Here is a 16,283-nt window from a genome sequence, read left to right on the forward strand (position 1 = left end):
TACTATGAGGCACCAGAAAAGAATGAACAAGCTGCCCACAAAGGAACACATACTAAGATGGCCTCTGAATTCTCCTCAGGGCTAACCTCAGACTTCTCCTCTTGAATGTCAAATACTTGAGCATTTAACCACATTTCCAGACAAAAAGTGTGCCCCAATAAGTCTGTGTCCAAGTGTGTATGAAGGTAATAGGATGACTTTCTCAGGCATGGAAAAGCCAAAACAATTTTTTTAATTAAAATATATATATATACATATATGTATAACTAATGTATATTAATATATACTTTAAAAATATATGCTATAACTTATGTTAATAAATGTTATAATATATATGTGACCAAGTCCATTTAATCTCCTAAATAAAAAAGATAGCTATTTTATCATCTTCAGTGAGAATTAGAGAAACAAATTTTGGAGGAATTTTTCAGGAGAAATTTCAAGCACATATATTTGAGGACAGTAAATTCAAAACTGATTATCTACCCAAATGAAATTAATCTCTCCATTCTGATACAGGTGGTAACATTAGTTACTCTGAGAGGTCTTAAAACACACACATAAACACACGCACATACACATATACATACACACACAATTACACACACACACATATACGTATTTACAGATATACATGTGCACACAGACGTGAACACAAACACACATATAACTTTTCTTTACTCTGTTAAAGAGAGGCACCTAGGAAGAGGAAAAAATACTGGAATAAATAAATGTATATTTTACTTATGGTTACCTCTGAGTGATAGAATAATAGGTGATTCTCCTTTACAGTTTTCCAAATTTACCAAATTACTTTCAATGAACATTTTTTTGAATTAAAAAAATATAAGTGTTACTCCCAAATTTCACTTAATGCACCAATAATCTTTTCTGTGTGTAGCTGCACGTAATTCATGTCTATTTACTCTCATTTCATTCGGATATTCATTTGTTTATTATACAGTAAGTACATACACTGAGTACCCTCCTTGGGCTAGCCATACACCTATGTGCTAGGGTTAGAGAGAAGAGAAAACACAATCTCTTCCCACACAGAGAGCCCATCTGAACACAATCCCCAAAATAAATAATTACAATCTTTCAGGGAGAAATCCAGTTTGTTATGAGGGACCATAATTGATTTAATTTGGATTTAGCTGGCCAAACAAGGCTTCATGAAGGAAATAACACGTAAACTAAAACCTGAAGGATTCATGGGAGTTTGCCTGACTTGGGAAAATATCTTTAATTAAAAAGCGAAAACAAACCAAAAAAAACAGGAAAAAAGGCCAGTTTTGCTATTCTCACACTGAAATATTCAAATGTATTTCACTTTCTGTCACAATGTGCCACCCACTAAACATCAATTTAAAAATTCTTTTAACTAAACTATTTGTAATGGCTTTCATAAACATTGGTTTAGTTTGAGCACTATAATTCTACTTCACATTAGACACTGACTTAAAAAGATAATGTTACAAAGAAAGAATTTACTCACAGAATATGTAAAGGAACCTAATGTTGGGAGAAAGAAGACCTTAAATGGTACTGGGTGATGGGGAAGATAAAGCCAATCAAATTTATTTGCCATTAAATTCTTCTGTCAATGAATCCCATTTGGTATAAACTTAGCACAATTATATCATCTACTCTCAATGGTCTGTTATGAGCCATGACCAAGCCTCATCTCTGTTAGGAACAGCTGAGTAGAAAGAAAGACTATGGCAGAGAAAATGACATACATTGCCCTTTCCTTAGTCATCAGAACTCATACAAACACCATGCCTTGGCTTTCCATAGAAGGAAAAAAGCACTTCTTAAATTCAATATGATATAAAAGTTGAATATTATTACTCATTTTCCAATATAACAAAATTCATTTGAATATGTGGCAACCTGGCTCTACAATACGCATTCTTCATTAGCACTACAGCAGGTGCAACATCTTCTTGTCCATCCAGAAATATCCTCAACCAGGCTCTCTGTAGGGCCACCAGGGAGTGGCTGCATCTTAGTCTGCTTCTTGGTCCATTCAAGTTCTCACAGGAAATGGACTAGAGACATCATCTTTCAACAACTGACTGAGTTCAGACCACATTTTTCCCTTGGACCACTGCTTTGTTCTTTACAAAAAGGGGATGGTGTGGCTACTCTAGTTGACTGTTGAGGATCACATGGAAGGTAAAGGTTTGAATGTTGTGCCTTGAAAATTATGTGAGTTTAGTATTGAGTAACTTTTTAGTTGTTTCAAAATGTATAGCTCTTAGAGAATGAAATTAAGCAAATCGCCTACCCTTACAACTTGTTTTCTCTTCCTTACTGTTTAGTGGAACAACCACTGAGTGTTTAAGATTTATGACTTTCTTTTGAAAAAAAAAAGCTAAATATTCTCAAAGAACATGTGACTTCAAAGTGACTTAAATGTCACTTGATTTTTCTTGATGTATCTACACCAGATATTAAAAAGCCAAAAGAAACGCACTTAATGCTTAAAACTTTTGTTTTCAAACATACCACAAATGAAAGCCTTAAGAGTTCTCCTCTAAAATAAATATCGTTAGAAATACTAAAATGAATTTTGAGATCATGTGGATTGTAAGAGTATGTAGCTTACAGGGGAAATTTAAGTTTGAATTAAAGCCAGAATAATATGTGGAAGAGCAGATTGAAGACAGTGCACTTCATTTCCTTTGGATTTGGAAAAGCACTAAATGAAAGTCACCAATCAAATATATATTTTTAGTCCCAATGACAGTGGAGGGGCTATTGACAGATACATAAATTATATATTTTGCATGTTTTAAAAAAATATCTAATATTTTTACTTTAAGTGTTAGGATGCAACATTCTTAAGGTAAATAAGACAATAAGAAGGTTCTTCTCTACTGAAGTATGTAACTTTGAAATCACTTAGTTGTTCTTTACAGAACAATAGTTACAAAGTAACTTTCATTTTCTATGTTTTCAAATTTGAACTAGTAAATTCCTAAGGGTTTACGATTTATACGTACATATATCATGCACATATACTACAAATTAGTATTTGTTCATTCAACTAAAATTTATTGAATACCTACTAAGTATAAAATCCTGTATTTTTTAAAATATAAGTTTATATAATCTCTCATTTAGGCAAGAAATGTGCCTCATCACGTACATTAAAAATGAAAATAAACTCAAGCTGATTTCCCTATTTGTGTTTGGAATAAACTCTGATAAATACTAGGATGTTGACATTATGAGAAAGAAACTAATCATGTGAAATGACCCAGTCTTCAGTCTGAAGGATTAGGTTATGTTTATGTCATGCTTATGTTATTTGGTTTGCAGTCCACCCTTTCACCTGATTCTTTTAAGGCCTACAAACCCTGTTCAACATGTTTTCTCAAACTAGTAGGATCATTCTAATATTCAGAGATCTTGCTTCATTCATATGGAAGGAACATATAAAAGTAGAGGAAACCACAGCATGTCGGGAAAGGGTCACCCCTCTTAACCAAGAAAAGAAACTATCAGTAGGATTACAATAGTAGACAGCAGAGCACATGGAAACAGCACCACAAAACTTTATAATCAAGCTCACTTTTAAACTAAGGAAATGATTTTGAGTGAATGTAACCTGTATTACAATAGGGTGTCTGTGTCTCTGAAAGCTTATGGATGAATAAAAAACACTTTCAGTATAAAGAATTGAGAAGTATCTAATTCTTAAAGGCTGCTGTTCTCACTACCTACAAAAAGTATTTCTCTACATCATGTATCTGGCTTTGAGCAAAAATTCTCTGAAGACCAGGGATAGAACCAGGCCTGACTGATCCAAGCGGCTTCTGCTGACAGTGGGCTACAGTCCTGGGTCATCTGGGATACCAGGACAGGTCTGCTTTGCTCCAAGTTATAGAGGGATCAGAGGCAGTGGCTAATGTGGTGAAGGAAATACATCCAAATATAACGACTGTAGCTCCTAGTATGGAATGTTGGCTTGTGGTGTAACACATTATAAAAAGTAGCTCCTATGCATACGTATTAAGATGTCTGTCAAAGTTAAACAACTTGGCCATTTCATTCATTGATTTTTAAATAAAAGATGATATCAAGGCTTGGGACCGTGATTTCAGAAAAAGTATTTTAACTTTTCCAAGCACAAAGGGTTGCTTGAGGTCACAGAAGCCACAAAAACAAACTCTGAATCCTAAAAACTGCTTCAAAAATAAATCAGATAACCTGTGAGAGACTTTGGGGGAAGGTACGTCTGAATTCTCCCCTCGCTGCATCCAAGTTATGAGCCCTTAGCGCTAGAATATCTTTCATTTGATGAGCCACAGTTTGAGTGCATGGAACGAGAACAGGGGCCAGCAGACTTAAAGGAATATTTATCCACATGGATATTCATGGTACAGCTCCTTTGTGAGAGAACAGCACCCTTTTTTGTGTGTGTGTTCCGGACTTGACCTTCCTTTGGCCTTGGAATTATCTGGTTTGTTTTCCTCTGTAGCCAGGTTCTGAAATATCAAACACAGCTGTAGGCAAAGGAAGAGGGTAGTCAAATAGCCCACCCATCGGTGCTATAATAAATGGAAATGGAACTCATGCATGTAGAATTAAACAAGGTTTGCCTTGGCACCACTGTCTCCTATGAGTCATTTGTATGCAAAGTCAGAAGAAAACAGGGACACCAACAAAACAGCAAGAAAAACAAACTGGAAGAGGGGCACTCTTTCGAATCAAATGAAGCCAGCATCATAAATTTCCTAGTGGCCAGGACTACTAGAAGGAAGAGATTGAGGAACACTGCTAAAGAATGTTGTAGGGATTTTTGTTTCCAAAAGGGACCCATGCACCTGTTGATGTGTTTTTCAGGCCCTTGAACGGTAACAATTTATGAGGCTATTAATACTAAGCCCAAGATTTATCAGATGTGCTGTTTGTCTTGTGGCCAATATAATCTCATAAAATTTGGGTTGCACTGGGTTAAAATGGAGTGTTCTGCTCTTGGAGTTATTCAGAGCATTTAAATCGCTTAATCCTACAAGAACGGTGTATTTAGCCTGCCTATTAGGGAGAGTCTTTAGGGATTCTCACCAGTTGCAGAGCCAGGCAGGAGGTGGCAGTCCATTGCTGGGTGAGGTAAAATGCAGGCAGCAGGGGAGGAATGAGTCCTGGAGACAAGACGATGTTTCTCTAATCCGTCCATGCCATCCGCAGCCAGCTGAGCTGGGTGCACCGAGAGCGCACGTGCGTGCTGCGGCTCCGGGAAGGGCTGCTGCCAAGAGAAGAGCACAGTAGAAAGAAACATGAGACAAGCACTAAGGGAGACACTGAGAGCGACATGGCAACCAATTAAGTTCATCAGGTCAGAGACATAATAAACGGTGTGAAGGAAAAAAAATAGAGAAAGGGAGAAACAAAACACAATCTAATCAATAAATCCATTCAACAGATGTTTTCACACTGACAGCCAGGGCCTGTATGCCTGGCTAAGGAGGAGGTGATGGCAGGAGGCCTGTCAGTTTGAACTGATTGAAAGAAACAGACCTTTAACCTCAAGAGGAACATTGACTTAGACTCATTTCCTACCTTGATATCAACGTTTTGAATACAGCCCCAGAATTGTTACAACGCAAAGTGGGAGAACAATTCAACTGCTTTCAAACCGCCAACAAGGCTCAATTCTGAAAACCCTATCTTGAATTTATTTCAGTAATGTTGTCAATGACATTTATGGGAGCCTAAAAATTGCCAGTTAAATGACTATATTTGACAACTTTCAGTCTTCATATGATGGTACAGAATAAGGAAGTTTTCATAGGTTGCATGGTGTAATCTCAATACTATGAAAAGTTTTAGTTTCTTTATAAGGTGTTAAATACAATCTCAGTGACTTAACAACATTATCATTCTTCATACTTCTCAAGTTATGAAATCAGAGAGCCAGAATTTGGAAGCTCCTGAAAGATTCACTTGGTCTATTCCTCTGTCTCCAAAAAAGACAATCTCTAAAATAGAGACAGGTGGTTAATTTAACTAACAGTGTTACACACCGAATATTTCCTCTCTTCAACATCAAGGGATTCATAACCTTCGTGTTGATTTTTATGTTTGTTTCCTTTTCCATGTTCCCAACAAACGTGAAAAGTAGCTGAACAGTGATACAAAGGATGATCATCACATCCCATGGATAAGGAAACGAACACTCCAAAAGGTTAACAAAGCCTTTTAAATACAAGCCTAATTGCTATAATTCTTAAAATGTACATGCTGGGCTTCCCTGGTGGCGCAGTGGTTGAGAGTCCGCCTGCCGATGCAGGGGACACGGGTTTGTGCCCCGGTCCGGGAAGATCCCACATGTCGCGGAGCGGCTGGGCCCGTGAGCCATGGCCGCTGAGCCTGCGCTCCTCAACGGGAGAGGCCGCAACGGTGAGAGGCCCGCGTACCGCAAAAAAAAAAAAAAAAAAGGACACGCTCTTCTGCTTTGGTCTACCTGCCAGGCACGTACGGTTTTAAGACTGAATGCAAACATCACCTCTCCTTAGTAAGGCCCTGCCTTAACCTTCCTGTTAGGGTGCTGCTCCTCTAGCACAAGGCTTGGTACATCCTTAGTGTACAAATTATTTACTTAGTGAGAATGCTAACTAATCTACATACAACACAACTGTATTCGATGCATATTACATGCTCTTTCCCTCTCCACTACATTCCCATCACACTTTGTTTTTCTCTCTCCATTTCCCTGCCACCATCTTTCATATTTTAGAGTTACGGCATGCAGTAACTACTTATTGAGGTCACACTCTGAGCCAGACACTTTGCAGGTGTGATGAGCCTTTTTTATATTTATTGTCTAGTGAGGAGACAGATACTAAATATTTCTAAGTATAATGTAATTATAAATATAATGAGTGCTATATGGGAAAAATGCAGAGTACCATGAAAAACTGTCAAGAAGAACCTAATTTAGAGGTTGAGGGAACTTTAAGAAAGTGACATTTAACTTGATATGTAAAAGATAAATTCCATTAGCCAGATGCAAAGTGGGGAGAAGGCTCTAGATAGGTTGTGTGTGTGTGTGTGTGTGTGTGTGTGTGTGTGTGTGAAATCATCTTTCCATGTATAATATTGAAAGCTCTTTGAACCAGGGACTGGATCTATATCATCTGTGAACTTATATTCTGCTGCATTTTATATCTTTTCTTATGCTTTCTCAAAGCTAAATATTTATTTGCGTATTAAGAATATGTAACATGGGACTTGCAGTGGTTAAGAATCCGCCTGCCAATGCAGGGGACACAGGTTCGATCCCTGGTCCAGGAAGACCCCACATGTCACGGAGCAACTAAGCCCGTGTGCCACAACTACTGAGCCTGTTCTCTAGAGCCTGTGAGCCACAACTACTGAGCCCATGTGCCACAACTACTGAAGCCTACGTGCCTAGAGCCCGTGCTCTGGAACAAGAGAAACCACCGCAATGAGAAGCCTGTGCACCGTAACGAAGAGTAGTCCCCGCTAGCCCCAACTAGAGAAGGCCCACGCGCAGCAATGAAGACCCAATGCAACAATGCTAGATTAATTAATTAATTAATTTTTAGAAAAAGCATATGTAACAGATATTTGAGAGTTAAAGGCCATGGTTTTTTCAAATAACATAACCATGTTTTAGATGACTGGGGTTACTAAATGTTTTACCTCTTAATGAATAACTCAATACTGTAAGAGCTCCATGTAAATACCACCGCCACCTTCTTTCTTTCTTTGCTAATAAAGCATATTTATTGCTTTACTTGGACTTCACAGGCACCTTTGAGATAATGGAATTACAGTTTGCTACCTCATAACTAAGATACAAATGTTACACCTCAACACAGACCCTTACGAACAGGCAAGCAAATTCTACTTATTCAATTCTACTTATCTAATCTACTTATCCATACTATTAGGAATACGGCAATATAGGTAAGAGACAAACAACTACTTGTTCAATAGTAGTTATTTATTCATCACATGTAAGTGTCCTTCCAATATCTACTGTGCATGCAGATAGAAAATACTGATAGATCCCATGCTGGGTTGTATAGATAGGAAAGTGAGTTAAGCATGGCTCCTGATCTTATAGGTTGAAACCCAAATTCAAGCACTTTGTCCATAAACAGTAAGTTCCATAAGGATATGAGCTTTGCCTACTGAATCATATATTCCCATGCAGTGTTTCACACACAGAGTAGGTGTTAACAAATATATGTTGAATAAATACATGAATAGAAAGGAGATACATGGCCATCTTTCAGATCTCACTACAAGGATAAAACAAGAAAGCATTTTATAAGCGATCATTATATAAAGAACCAAGGAATGGCTAATGAAAATATAAGAAAATGGAGAACAGACAAAACAACTATCAAAGTACAATACTCTGAAGTTATTTAGTGATGGAGCCAAGAGCTGAGGGAAGCAAGTGATTTGAGAATTATTTTTTTCCTTTGTGCTTTTATGTGGTTTCCAAACTTTCTGCATATCACAATTAAGAAAATTGGCAAATGCTACTTAAAATAAATAGTTGAACCTTTCAAACACTTCACTGGGACAGATTCATAATCATTGGTTCTAAGAGCAGACATGGATCAAATATTTTTGAACCTTCTACCGAAAAAGGACTATAAAAAAGAGAAAAGTTTATTCACTTTCAAAAGAGTTGACTACAGTTATATGCCTTTACAAATGAAGTATAGCTTTTAATGTATAGGGCAAATCTCGACAATCCCATAAGGCACTGATTATTATGGTACATATTAGTGACCAAAGTATCACAAAACAGTAGGCCACTTTTATTTCAGATGGCTATCACTCCTCACCAATAAAAAGCTTCCTTCATGAGGCTGAAAATTGAGATAGTATTTTTATAGCCAAAAAAGTGTTTCATTAAACATTTTTTTCTATTAGCAATTTTAATGAGAGAATTTTGTTCATGGTTATTTCCCATACTTTGAAGTAAGGACAAAAATGCATGTTTCTCTCTTGCATCATCAGAAAAATAAAATGTCTAACAGTTCAGAACCTACTGCTACTAAAAATTGCATGGATACCCAAATTAACCTGTCATCTACTGACTGCCTTTGGAAAATGTGTCATGCCCAATAAATGAATAATAAACATGCCCTCTTCCCCCGAAAGCATTCTTATTTAAAATACTTTTTAAATACATGTAGTATTTTGAGCCTGTTTCTTATGCATACATGGTCTTTCTTTTTTCAGGTGATTTAACTAGGGACTTGCTTTTGATTGGTTACTTTGCCAGACTGTTATTCAGGGACATTCTGTCAGGCTACCGAGATGTGTAGGACAACCTTTTCTATATGAAGTGGCCTAAGGCCACTACGCCTGAACATCATCTGTCTCCTCCTACTGATAGAAGTTGCAAAGTACTTTCAGTGAAGAGTTATTATGCCCCTACTTTATAAATTCTTCAATGATACCTAGCAGGATATCAATGTCATTGGGGCCTGGGCCTTCCTAAGCTGTGGGGCATAGGCACTGCCATCTATTTGGAAAGTGGGTCTCTATATATAGGTCTCTGTGTGGCAGGCACAATATTCTTGCTTAGAGTTAAATATTTGGGAGTGGCTTGCTAATGGAGATTATGAAATGATAAAGCCCCTGGGTTGAGGAGACTTCAAGGTTCTATTTTTCTGTGATAGCAGTGATTTTTTATTTTGCTTCTGTTTGGTTTTATTTTGCTTTCTTGTTGCCACTGCTCAGGGATCTATTTTATGGCTTCTGGGTTTTCACTTTGTTCTGGATGGTTACCTTTGCTTCCAGACATATCACTCATTTTGTGCTTTAATCAATATCATCATGCAATCTCAGCAAAAGCAAATACAGAAATCATAAATTATAGTGTTTAATCTTTGAAATAATCAAAATTATTTGAATTAGTTTAATAAAAGATATGACCTAAAAATAAAGGAAAAAGAATCATGGGAAAATAATTAGAAAAAATATTAAAATTCTGTTTCCAAAGCCATTTCTTTAAAGAATATGTTCCTCCTGGTTTGGCATTATGAGAAAATTGAATTTTCTTCTTGGTTTGCAGTGCTTTGAATTTAAGAAGTCTTGCTTTTACAGAAAATTAGAATCATAAATATCCCTAGAGTTTATCTTATAAGATGCCAAGGGCTAGAGAGAATTTACATGTTCTAAAGTCTTTGTATTATTCAGTATGGGTGTAGAAATAGTGGTTAACTTTAGACTTTTTAAAGCTAAACATGCATGTTAGTAATTTAAAAGTAGCTATTAAATAAATATCAATAACATGCATAACTTTGAAGTAGACATTTTTAGAAAGAGACAAAACGAAGAAGCAATCAGTCTAAAAATAAATGGAGAAAAAAATGAAGCACTGAAAAAGCCGTACAAATATAATTCACAAAATAAGATGCTACAAACAAATTCCCACATATCGCTAAACACAGTTGATGTGAATGTACTCAATTTGCCAGTTAAAAGATGAAGACAGTCAAACTGAATTTCAAAAATACAAAGGCTATATTCTTTGGCAGACCAAGATTAAATTAAAAGGTTCTATGATATAAGAAAATACTAACAACACAACAACAAAAAGACGTAAAAGCCTTGTGCAGCCCTGTTAAAACCAGATGAAACAGACTTTATGGGGAAAATATCAGAGACCATATAAAGGTATATATAAAATAATACAGAAGTTCAATTAACCAAAAAAAAAATTCTAAAACTAATAACAGGGGCTCAAAATGTAAAAAGCATAAATTGGTAAAACTATAAAGAAAAACTATAAAGAAAAATCAACATCATGGAAGGAGATTATCACAAACGTATAACAAAATGAGTGAGGTTACAAAAGATTTGAATTAACACAATTCCTTGGTGATATACTGAAACTTGCAGCCAAACATATTCTTTCAAGCACACATGTAACAATTGCAAAATTGACCAATACAATAAAGGAGGTGTCAACAAACTTTAAAGAATTAATATTTAAAATGGAATATTATTCAGCCTTAAAAAGGAAGGAAATTCTGACATATGCTACAACATGGATAAACCTTGAAGACACCATGCTAACTGAAATATGCCAGTTACAAAGGACAAATACTGTGTGACTCCACTTATATAATATACCTAGAGTAACTAAATTCATATAGACAGAAAGTAGGATGGTGGTTGCCAGGGGCTGGCAAAAAGGGGAAATGGAGAGTTATCGTTCAACGGCTACAGAGTTTCAATTTGGGAAGAGGAAAATTGTTCTGGAGATGGTTCGTGGTGATGGTTGCACAACAATGTGAATATACTCGATTGCCACTGAAATGTACACTTAAAAATGGTTAAACAGTAAATTTTCTGTTATATATATTTTACAGAAAAAAAGAGAAATTGATATTATTCAAATCATATATGAGGACCACATTATAGTCAGAGATGTAAAAACTAGGTAGATGAAAAGATACACTATATGCTGTGATAGAATCACTATCAGAAAGATAACAGTTCTTCCCAAAAGAATCTATAATTTCTGGAATGTTTCAGCTGATTCTAAATTTTGCACAGGAGAGCAAAGGCAGAGAATAGCCAAGTGAATTTTGAAAATAAAGAATAAGTTGGGGAGATATGCCCAACCAGATATCTATACATACTAAAAACTAAACTATTTCAGATAGTTTATTAGCACAATAGATTAATGGAAGAGAATAGAGAGCCTAGAAGCAGACCCATGAGTATATGGAAACTTGTGATATATAACAGAGATGATCTACAGAGTAGCAGGTAAACAAAGAATAGTCAATAAACAATGTTGGGAACACTGGTTACCCATAAGGGAACAACGAATTTAGATACCTACCTAACACTACATGCAAAAAACAACTGAGAGTGGATGAAAAATGTAAATGTACAATTTTTAAAGTTTTATGGAAGTAGATGGAGAATGTCATTCTAAACTTGAGGAAGGAAAGAAATTCAAATACTTCTGTTTATCATAAGCCAGAAAAACACAAGCCAGAAACTGGGTAGAAATATTTGCAAAACATAGAATAAGGCAACATTTAATGTCTACGTTACCTATATAACTCCTAAAAATAAATAGGAACAGAAAATGGACAGAAAGTATGAACAGGAAATTCCCAGATTAAATAATAAAATATTTCAATAAATCAATAAATACATGAATAGAAAGCCCTCACTAGTAATCAGAAAAAGGCAAATTAAAACCAACATGAGATATCAATTTATACTCATGAGATTGACCAGAAATTTAAAAGTCTCATGATACCAAGCGTTACAGAAAACATAGAGCAAAAGAAACTCATAGACTGCTTGTAGGAGAATAAATCATTATAACCACCTTAAAGAACAATGGACTAATATTTAGTAACAGTGAAGATGGACAGTAAACGTACAGTATAAATGGTGAACAAGTGAAAAAAGCAAGCAAAAAATGTATATGAAGTCAATTATTTAAGTTTAAAAATATGCAAGTTAATATACATTGTTTAAGTATATACGAATATAATAAAAATATAAAGAAATGCATAGGAAAAATAAAAAGCAAATTCAGAAAAGAAGGAATGGGAGGAGGATGAAATAGGAAAGAGATACATAGTAAACTTTATATTATGTTTTATCTCTCAAGCTGGATGTTATTATATAATCTTTATTATTTTTTCTGTATATTAATACATTTAAAATAAGTGTGAAATGTTTAATAAACTGGCACATATAAAAGACCAATATTATTATAACATAAAATTGGTTTTATTGAAAAGATTAAGTTTTTGTAGGGAGGGAACAAAGATTCACTGGAAAATACAAAAAAGAAAAAAATAAGAGAAAAAAAGTAAAAGTAGGTGAGAAAAAAATAAGTATGAAAAATTATTTTTTAGTAAGTTTAAGTATGCTAATTTACTTTTAGGTCATATATTCATAAGAGATCAATTAATTTGTACTATATTGCACTGATTGATAAATGAATACAATAAAATGTACAATTAAGTATACTTAGTCTTTAGAATTTTAACATATTATCATTAAATTCATCTCAATGAGAAAACAATGATACTTAAACGACTGAGAAATTAGTGCAGAAAAATGTAAACTGGAAACTTGAAATGATGATTTGGAACAGAAGAAAAACAAATTTAAATGTGCCAACTTTAAGAAACTATCTAAAGAAATATAAAGACACTTAAAAGCAATCATTTCTAAGTACTGATAATATGACTGATTTATTGTTATTTTCTTAATACTTTGGCTGACCTGTATTTTCCAAATTGTCTGATAAACAGCATTTTTAACTCTATTTTTAAAGTTATTTTCAAATGTTACACTTTATTGTGATATCAATATTTTAAGTGGTTAAATATGCTAAGGGGATTAGAATGGATATTAATTTGGACTTGGAAAAAGAGAGACTACTAGATACCTGTGAACAGAAACCCGACTGTATTTTCATACTCTCAGTCCTAAACCTAGAGCCCAGAACACAAGGGCTCACTAAATGTTGAGAATGTATATATTATACCATAGAAATATAACTGCTTCTAGCCTAAGATTAGGGTAAAAATCTGACTCTCTAATGTATTTGACTGAGCTGATAAACCTACCTAATTTTTTTCAATGTAATTTAAATTTCTTGTTTTCTTCTTCACATTGTGTCAGAAAACACTTTGGTAAACCCAAACCCATCAGCAACTCTAGGTCACTAAGATTTTCTCTAGTATTTTGTTTTTAAGCCACCAGTGTAGGGGAATAATCATTTTATCCACTTAGAACCATAGTTAGAACAGAGTGATTGAGATGAAGTTTCAGAGAAAGCCTACTCTCCTGGAGATGTTATTGGGTGTGTACAAGTAATTCAATATTACCTTGGGGCGTGAAGTAGGGGCGGGCCACTGGTTGATAACATTTGGCCAAAAACTGGAATAGTGCCTAATAGAACCCAAATATGGTACCTGAGAGGAGTGGTCTCCGAAGTTGGGAGTACACATGCATCCAGTGAGTGCAGAAGAAAATAGCAGAGGTGCTACTCGTATTTAATTTTTAAATAAAAACACAAGAAAGCAAATTAACTATATTAATATTTGATATATGGATAGACAGTAGCATTTACACCCAGTCCCTGCATCAAGGGTCATACAGCACAAACTCTCTGAGATATCCTAAGTTAGGGAGGAGAGTCCAATTTCAAACCTTAATACACAGCTACAGTAATCAAAACCGTGTGCATAAGGATAAACATACAGAATTGGAATTGAACTGAAAACCCAGAAATAAACCCTTCCGTTTATGGTCAACTGATTTTCACCAAGGGTGCCAAGACAATTCAAAAGGGAAAGAACAGTCTTTCAACAAATGGAGCTGGGACAACTGCATACCCACAGGCAAATGAAATTGAACCACTTCCTCACACCAAACACAAAACTTAACTCCAAGTGGACCACAGAATAAATACAAGAGCTAAAACTATAAAATTATTAGAAGAAATATAGAAGTAAATCTTCTTAGATATAAGGCCCAAAACCAACAGTGCCCCCCACAAATACAGATATAATCAGAAGTAAAAACTTTTATGCTTCAATGGGCACCATCAAGTAAATAGTTAATACACAAATCAGAGAGAATCTCTGCAAACCATATACCTGATCAGAGACTTGTACCCAGCATGTCTGAAGTATTCTTATGCGTCAATAATAAAAAGACAACCCAATTTAAAAATGAGTAAAGTTTCTGAATAAACATTTCTCTAAAATACATCTACAAATGGCCAATAAGCACATGAAAAGATGTTCAACATCATTAGCCGTCAGGGATTTGCAAATCAAAACCACAATAAGATGCAGCTTCATACCAACTAGAATGGTTTACCATAAAAAAGATAGCTAAGGGCTTTCCTGGTGGCGCAGTGGTTGAGAGTCCACCTGCCGATGCAGGGGACAAGGGTTCGTGCCCCGGTCTGGGAAGATCCTACATGCCGCGGAGCGGCTGGGCCCGTGAGCCATGGCCGCTGAGCCTGTGCGTCCGGAGCCTGTGCTCCGCAACGGGAGAGGCCACAACAGTGAGAGGCCCGCGTAGCATAAAAAAAAAAAAAAAAAAAAAAAAAAGGTAGCTAATAACCAGTGTTGGTGAGGATGTGGAGGAATTGGAACTGTCATGCACTGTCGGAGGGAAGACAAACTGATGCAGCCAATTTGAAAAACAGTTCTGCAGTTCCTTGAAAAGCTAAACTTAGAGCTACCATATGACCCAGCAATTTCAGTAATATGTATATACCTAAGAGAAATGAAAATATGTCTCACAAAAACTCATACATGAATGTACATATTAGCACTATTCATAACAGACCAAAGTAGAAACAACCCAAATATCCAACAACTGATGAATGGATAAATAAAATATGGTATATCTGTGCAATGGAATGCTATCCAGCCATAAAAACTTTTTTTGTTTTGTTTTTTCCTCATTTGCAAAACCACAACCATAGTTGCTATTTTCAGGGGGAAAACTTAGGTATTAAACTGCAAGCTCATAAAATACAAATACCTAAAAAAGTATAAATATCCCCCTAGAATAAATTTTATTGCATTAATTCTTAATAACTTCAGACCTTAAAAAAGACAAGCCTATGTATTATGCCGGGGTCGGAGATCAAACAAGGGCAAAGTGGCTGGCAGCTCCCCACAGGGGACACCCCAAAGCCAACAGCAGGCCGCCCTCCTCCTGGGGCTCCACTGGGGAGAACTGGTCTGCTGGTGTTTCAATGTGTCCTATAGAAAAGCATGTTATAAAATGTTGAGGTCAAACATTTATCACACAACAGACCTTACAAAGAGGAGGACTTAAGTCCTAGGTTCTGAAGAACTTGGTTAATCAGGTTTGGGGGGATGGAAAAGAAAAAGGGGCACAGGCAGAAGTCTCCAGAAGCATTTGAAACTAGATGGGTCACAACCTCTGACCTACCTGCAGGCCGCCAGGGTGATCAGTGTGCACAGCTCCCCTGGGAAGCCAGAGGTCAAGAAGCAAAGAGCCACTCATCTGGGCCAGGTCCCCCAGACGCTTGACAGTCCCCACGACCCGGTGAGCCGTCTGTTCTCGAAGCAGGCATACACAAGTTTTTCTAGGAATCCAGAAGCCAGGCCCCTGCCCCAACTTCCATTCCAGGCCAGACAGAGGCATATCGACAGGGCTACCAGCTCCCCCAGGAGCCTGGGGGTGCGAGAGACGTGGCCAAACTTCTGCCTCCCTTTCCATGATGTAACAGATCATTC

General features: G+C 36.1%; 1 protein-coding gene across 12 annotated transcripts in view; it reads right to left on the bottom strand.

Annotated features, from left to right (window-relative positions):
* The window catches only part of HDAC9 (histone deacetylase 9), a 576,603-nt gene that overhangs the window by 322,977 nt on the left and 237,343 nt on the right, over positions 1 to 16,283 (bottom strand). For all 12 annotated transcript variants that reach the window (XM_073809646.1, XM_033862982.2, XM_033862975.2 and 9 more), the window contains one exon: positions 5,080 to 5,260. In XM_073809646.1, the coding sequence (XP_073665747.1) occupies positions 5,080 to 5,260 (181 nt within the window). The remainder of the gene's footprint in view (positions 1 to 5,079; positions 5,261 to 16,283) is intronic.

The sequence above is a fragment of the Tursiops truncatus genome, chromosome 9 (assembly GCF_011762595.2).
Source record: "Tursiops truncatus isolate mTurTru1 chromosome 9, mTurTru1.mat.Y, whole genome shotgun sequence".
NCBI classification, from domain to species: domain Eukaryota; kingdom Metazoa; phylum Chordata; class Mammalia; order Artiodactyla; family Delphinidae; genus Tursiops; species Tursiops truncatus.